This window comes from Haplochromis burtoni, unplaced genomic scaffold (genome assembly GCF_018398535.1).
Source record: "Haplochromis burtoni strain Fernald_Lab_line unplaced genomic scaffold, NCSU_Asbu1 Contig_786, whole genome shotgun sequence".
Taxonomy (NCBI): Eukaryota; Metazoa; Chordata; class Actinopteri; order Cichliformes; family Cichlidae; genus Haplochromis; species Haplochromis burtoni.
Window position 1 is genome coordinate 156,747 of NW_024583147.1, and position 7,451 is coordinate 164,197.

The 7,451-nt window shown below is 40.8% G+C and overlaps 1 protein-coding gene across 1 annotated transcript in view; it reads left to right on the top strand.

Moving 5' to 3' along the window:
• Positions 1 to 3,148: 3,148 nt before the first annotated feature.
• LOC106632530 overlaps positions 3,149 to 7,451 on the top strand; it is a gene marked incomplete at its 3' end in the record, with an annotated part of 6,854 nt that continues 2,551 nt past the window's right edge. The window contains 2 exon segments of the mRNA XM_014330484.2: positions 3,149 to 3,624; positions 5,739 to 5,763. Coding sequence (XP_014185970.2) covers positions 3,149 to 3,624; positions 5,739 to 5,763 — 501 coding nt within the window.

Here is a 7,451-nt window from a genome sequence, read left to right on the forward strand (position 1 = left end):
AACAGAATCTGACAAAATTCACGTGTTCATTTAGTCAGAGCAAATTTCAGAGACACGTGACTGAAACTGATGTCCTGTATGAGAGCCCTTATGTAGCAATAATGAATCGTTTTGTTGTGGTCATATTTAAAGCTGAATCTGCAGGGATGCCATGACATGTGTGTACTGCTACAGTAAACTGGTTTGTCTGAAGACAAAGAAAGAGAAAAAAGTGAAGAGCTTCTTCTTTTTAGGCTTTCTGTTGTTCAGGTGGAGCAAGTGAGGAATTCTTGTTTTTCAATTTTCCAGAGATCGCAAAAGCAGCTATAAGAACACAAAACACACCAAAAGCTGACAGACCAGGACGTCCTCTATTGACTCCGTCCTCCTTCCCAGCCTTCTTCCCTCCATCCTCTGTGTGTCCTCCTGTCTGACCTGCAGGTGAGAAACAGGTGTGAGGTGTCAGCTGTCAGGTAGGTGATGAGTGAAGAACAGAACAGAATCCATTTCCTCTTCAAACTGCTGTCAGACATTATCTACTGCACTCTGATCACATCACTCAGACCAGCTGCTTTCTACAAAGTCTCATCAACAACATCTTTAGAAACAAACATCAACAACCAGGAAGCAGCTTCACCTCTGATCACACACACACTCAACTCTACTCACTCACCTGGAGGATCAACATGAAGGTAGATGATGCTGATGGGGTTGTTCTTCAACACAGCTCTTTTCCCACGGTTGTTTCCTCTCTGGAGGACACGACACTCGTACGCTCCAGTATCATTAATCGTCACATCCTTCAGAATCAAAGACACGTCTCCAGCCTTCATCTGTCTGTCCTGCAGATCCACCCGGTTCTGAAAAGATGGATGCTGGTTTTCTGGATCAAAAGATCCATCCCTGTACAAAAGGACATATTCTGATCCCAGGTCAGCTCTGCTCCAATCTGCAACTATGATGTTGTAGTTTGGAGCTTGACATGGCAGAATGACGTTCTGTCCAGCTGTGGTGTTTATGTCTGAAAAAGAGGAAACAAAATGAGAAGTTAACGACATCGACAGCATCGCTCACTTCTGGAGCAGAAACCACTGATTCCTGCAGAGCCACAGGCAGTACAGCTCACACAGCATGCTGAAATTTAACACAGTGCGGTTTTGTGAAATAAATTACAAGGTGACTCTTTCCCTAGATGCCACTTGTCAACTCAATACACACGTCTTGTTCAGTCCTGTACTCCATTCATCACAATAAACACGGGTGTCTGCTCAATAAAAGATGATGATGCAGAATTGTTTTGTCTCACTTAAACAAACAAACAAACAAACAAACAAACAAACAAACAAACAAACAAACATCTTTTATCTTTATTAGTAAGTTACAGGTCACAAAAGCTTACATGCATTTGAACCAGAACACAAAAATGTACACATTATTTAAAAGGATCAGTATGAAAATAGAAACAGGCCAGAGTTGATCAATAGTTTGTCTTCAACAGGTTGTAAGAGTGCATGTGCAGGATGAGCTAACAGGTGATCGGTTTCACTCTGAGTGTGTCAAAACTTGAACACACACGGTGTAAATATATATATTTATAATATTTAAAATTCCAGATTCACAGTAGTTATTATCACAGTACAGTGAAAAAATTCTCAACAGTGATCGTGTTGTGAGAGTGTTTTGGGGTTTTTTTTTTGCTCTGTGGTCAAATTTGTCAGGCTACAGTTTTGTGTTCGTGTCCCTTCCTGTTGAACATTCATAACCCCTAAGTTCTGTGTGGCTGCTGTATTTGCAGCAGAGCAGCAGTTCTTCGCTGCGGTCTCCTCTCCTCTCTCTCTCTCTGGGGAAAAGGGGGGGAAGTTTCCTTGAGTTCACATCAGCACTGTTCTTTTTGTTTCACAGCCAGAATCTCCAGAAATTGTGCCAATGTTTTTAACTACTTAATAATAATAAGCTGACAGAAGTTTTGATAAACAGCACAGTCCCATTTAAGGAAACTTGAACTTCATTCATTTATTTTTTTCTTGCCTGAAATTCTCACCGAGGGCTCATATTTTCTTTATGCCTGGTCTAGAAGTCAATTTAATTTTTAATGGATATTAATCTGGAATTTGTTCCCATATCACTCAAATGTAAGCACATATGACACATGACCATCCCTTAGAGAAATGCACCCAAACTACTCCATACATTACAACAAGCATGCAGCTACACAGCTTACCTTCATGGGCACTGACCAGAACACACAGCAGCAGCAGCAGCATGTAGAGGACTGTACTACAACACAACTGCAACATAGTCGTGCTGTCTATGTGTAGATGGCACAATGAAAATATAAATCCAAGGTCCAAAGACACCGGCTATCAGGACAGACGCTCTCTGTTAACATCCAAGTCATTTAAGCTACCAGCTCTCGAGGTACTCACATAAAAAGGGTAGGGAGGAGGATGATCCCCCTCCTCCCACCTCAAACTGACTGGCAGAACACACCCACCTGTTCTTATCAGAACAGGAACAACAGCTTCATGTCTCAGCTCTGAAACCTCAAGAGCTTTTATGAAAAGATCTCCAGCCGACAGGAAGATTTATGGCTGGGTGTGAAGAAAAAGAAAAGAGGCCCATAATAATATTCTGTGTATGTGGAGAACACGACACGTGGTCGCCTGTTTGCCTTTGGCCATTTAGTCATTTAGTGACCACAACCAAAGGGAGATTGTTTTCTTTAGAGCAGTAGATCTGCTGTAGGCTGTGTGGAAACCATCGGCCAGTTTACAATTCCGTTTTTAACCAGATGTCACGGATTCATGTTTTCTTGGAAGCTTCCGCGCTGATCTAATCAGGACACCGACAAACAGTGTAAACTTACCTCTCCATTAATCTCCCGTCGTCCGTGGAGGGACCCAGGTGTTCCACGCGCTCGCTTTGGTCGATTAAAATGCCTTCAGTAAACCTGAAATACAACGAAGAACTAAAGCTAGCTTTGTAGGACTGCGCAGGGTTTGTTTTTTCCTGCTGCTGCTCGGCGCAGGGAGATCGCTGAGGAAAGGAAATGACCTTGTGAACGAGAAAACGCTAACTTCCTGTTTTAAGACCGGATGTAGAGTTGTACATTTCCGGCAGCTTTATATTGCGATCTGTCGCTACTGCGAAGAAGATAGACACCAAAATCATGTCCAAAATACGAAAACGGAAAGATCGCGTTAAGCTACAAAGAGCAGAAGGCGGGAACACCCACCACTGCTGTGTCCCGCTGTGCACCGCTGGGGGGAGGTTCAACAAGATGTTAAGTTTCCACTGCTTTCCCAAGGATCCTGAATTGCGCGCACAATGGCTGATGAAAATCAGAAGGCACGGCTTCATTGTTACCACCAGCTCTAGAGTGTGTAGTCGGCATTTCGAGACTGGAGACATCTTCGTGTCTTCCTGTGGGAAGCGCTGTCTTCAGCCCAAAGTTGTCCCATCGTTATTCCACTGGAATAATTTTTCGAAAAAGACCGAGCGACCTGGAGTTTTGGAGCATCGCGTTAAATATGAAACCATATCAGGGGAGCTCGACGAGCTCAGGCTGCAGCTCGGGTCTTATCAGTCGACTCAGGGACTGCAGCGATTTGCCACATCAGCTGATGACAGTCGGGACTATACAAGGTAAGAAATCCTCAAGTTTTCAACTAGTGACCCATGGCTTTTGTCATGTTCGTTGGCAATAAGACACAGGGTTCTCAAGCACGAACCGCTTTTTAATTGAATTGTAGCAGCAGTGTACGTGGCTACATCAATTTCTGGAAAACACAGCGACACACCGGTCTTCTAGCGACCTCTAGTGGCTGCCCTCGTGGTAGCCTTACTAGGACAACATAAACAGATTTCACAACAGCTTTATAACATTACCACACAAATGTGCATTTTAATACGAGGCTGAAGTTGGTTTTTTTGCCTTTGTAACTTCTGATTAGGGAAATGGATAAAGCACGTTTGATCTGCTGCAGAGCAAAAACTACACAACCCTGACATTTCAAACCTGTACTTGATTATTCCACACTAACAGCAGAACAAAAGCACAACAAACCAACGATTTTATGAAAACTTTCTGTGATTTGTGAAACTTCAATAAAGACAGATTTCAGCACTTTCTTTGAACTTGCTTTAAACGATACAGCATCTCAAATTTCAAATTCTGATCACCTTAAAGCAGACGAAAAGCATTTGATTACATGAAATACACTTTATTGAAGCAAATGAACCCTATTAGTTGACGATATTAACTATCAACAATAACACAAACCATCAGCTGTTGATTGAAGTCACCTCAGATCTCTGGTCCAGGGAATACAGCTTAAATCCATCAAGAGCAGATAATATAAAGCAAAAGGGCTGCTAACTTTGACTATATATTAAAATACTGACCAAAACAGCAAATGCATATTCTCTTATAATCCTGGCCACTGCTTTCCCCCCCTCTCTGTACTGCTTTTTTAACCTGGATTAATCTTGTGTTTCTTTGCTTTCTGCACAGGTTTTATGACCAATTTCCAAGGATCTCATTCATAGATTTAATTAATTGCATTAATGCAAAAACAAAACAAAAAAAAAAAAACGCTAAACAATGCAGGGCCCCCTACTGTCGCACAATGTGTAATTTAATATCTCAGAGGAGTTTAACTTAATGTCCTCTCTATGAAGGTATCTACACAGGATGCAGGTCAGATGTACAGTAGCTGGAAGTGAGAACAACTGAAAAACCCAAAGTTTAAAGTTGCAAGAACGGCTAATAAAGCAAAATTGGACTGTAGTATGAGATCTGTTCTACTGTGGTCCAGATGCATGAAAATGTATTAAATGAACCTTTATTTAAACATTTCACAAATCCAATATATAGTTTTAATTGTTCTGCTCTTGGTGTAGAATAATCGAGTTCAAGTCGATGAACATCATCTACAGATATATAAATGGTAAATGCCCAAGACATCTCGAGATATGTAAATCAGAATCAGAATGGGTTTTATTGCCAAATGTTGAGCAGGTTTACAACATTAGGAAATTGCTGCGGTGCTTCAGTGCAAACATACTGTCATAAATTGCGCTTAAATAGACATGAAAAAAATAAAAGTAAGAATAAGAATTAAAAGTGCTACGTAGAAAGATATATACATGATATATACACATGAGTGCAGGTGGTGATCAGTGCCAAACATGGAATGATGCAGTGACACAGCGTAGGATCATGTGTTAGTGGTGAGAACAGTCATACGGTTATTGTTCATGTGTTCAACAGCAGAGGGGAAGAAACTGTTCTTATGGCGAGAGGTTCTGGTGCGAATGGACCGGAGCCTCCTGCCTGAGGGGAGCAGGTCAAACAGACTGTGTCTAGGGGGCGAGATATGTAAATCGCCGCATGATTCATCCATTGGGTTAACTTGTTTTGGAAAGTTTGACCATAAACAAGGCACGAATATCACACCGGAAACGAAGTGCTCTACGGGAGTTTCCCCACTGGAAGTAGCAAATGCCAAGGCGCGCACACACAGTCTATTAGAGCCGTTAAAGGTTAAAGTGAGGTTAATATTAGAGATTTGTTGAAACTAACAAATTTATAAATTAACATGACTTAAAACATTCAACTTGTTAAGAAAACAAGTATCTGAAAGTTTTATCATTGTTATTTTTCTTGTTATGTGAGACACCTTTGAATGTCCAGTCACAAAAAGAACAAAAGATTAATTTTGTTTTGTTTTTTCTTACTTTTTTTTCTTACTTTTCAGGGACCCTGAAGCCAAGGGTGCACAGGTACGGGTGTAATTTATAAAATGTGGCTTTTGCAATACCCCCAAAATGACAAAAATAATGTCAATATACACAATCACCGAAAAATAAGCTATTTTAAGAAATAAGTGGACCCATAAAAGAGGTCAGCTGAACAGAACTCCTTCAAAAATAATGCTTAGCAAAATCATATCATAACTCAACAAACTCCCCAAATGAGAGACAGCCGAGCCTATAGAGACACTGAGAAAACCATTTAAAAAACTAAAGGGAAAACCACAGGGACAACAACTAAACGTAATACAAAAAATAATAATAATCCCAATTACCGCATGTGGTCACAACACACGGTTAATTTCACTTGGCTGGCCTCTGTGTGTACTGTGTTGCATAAATCAAAAGAAAGAGAAGCTTGAAGTGAAATCAGGTATGAATAAAATGTGGTCGTCTGAGCGTCAGGAGGAAGGCTCCGGTCAGAAACAGGATTTCTTTCACAGTTTTTCCTTCTTTGTTCTTAAAAGGAATCCCGACTATTATGTCAAGTTACTCTAAATATGTTACAAATTATCTCCACTACATAAACATTGTTGAAAATAACTAAAATGTTTTCGTTATCCATTAAATCTTTGTTGTTTAAAACTATTTTGAAGCCTTGGGAGCGGCCATGTTTTTGTTCACGCAATGCATTCTGGGACGATGATGTATATTGGTTGTGGGCAGGCGCTTTCGTTCAGCTAACCTGTTGTTGCAGGAGAGGAACTACTATGCCGCATTGTGCAGCTTTCGGTTGTAATTTCCAGTCGAAGTTCAACAAAGGAACAGATGTAAGTCTGCACAGCTTTCCTCATGAGAAAACAAGAAGAAAGCAATGGGAAGATGCTTGCGGTCGAGTACAACTCCCCAAAGACCCGCGGCTGTGCTCTAGCCACTTTAGCCCTGATGCGTTTGAGGCATTTAGTCGACCACGGTTGATAAAAGAGCTCACAGGTGCTTCTGGTTATAAGCGAAGACTAAAATCAAATGCAGTCCCGACAATTTTTCGCTATGAGGAGACCACGGGTCTGGGAAAAGCGAGTAAAAACCGCGCTAAGAAACTCATAAGACCAGAGATGCTAAACCGTTTCCGGGATGGTTGTAAACAACAACCCGCTTCTACAGTAGCCAACATGTTCGTGGATGATGGTGACCAATCAGACACCGTGTCAGTTATGGAGGAGACGAGCAATGAAGCAGCTGAAGCTACTAAGGTATCCGTGAGTGTTCAGTATTCTTCAAGTGAAACTGATGCATCAACCCAGACTGAGATAAGTCCGATGTAGCAGTACAATTTTTCCCTTTATTGTCAAAAAATTACAATACAGCGCTTATTTTACATGTCAACAAAAAGTTATATACAGTTATAAGTGGTTAAGAACAAAGCAGTCGTCAAACAAAGAGCATTTAAAGAATATTATAGGACAGAAATACCATAAAGCAGCATAAAAGTACAGTAAGGTGACCTATCATATAAAAGTAGGCACATACAATCTAGCTACATCAATTGAAAAGCTGCATCAAAGATTCAAGTAAGGTGTGAGCTTTAAGTTACACTTGTCTAATGAAGCCTTCCACAGCAAGACTTCATTTTTAAAGCCAACAAAAATCAGAGTAATTTTCAAGAAGCGACATTTGTGAATGAAAAATTTTGCTACTATAAATAAGTTTTGGGGGGG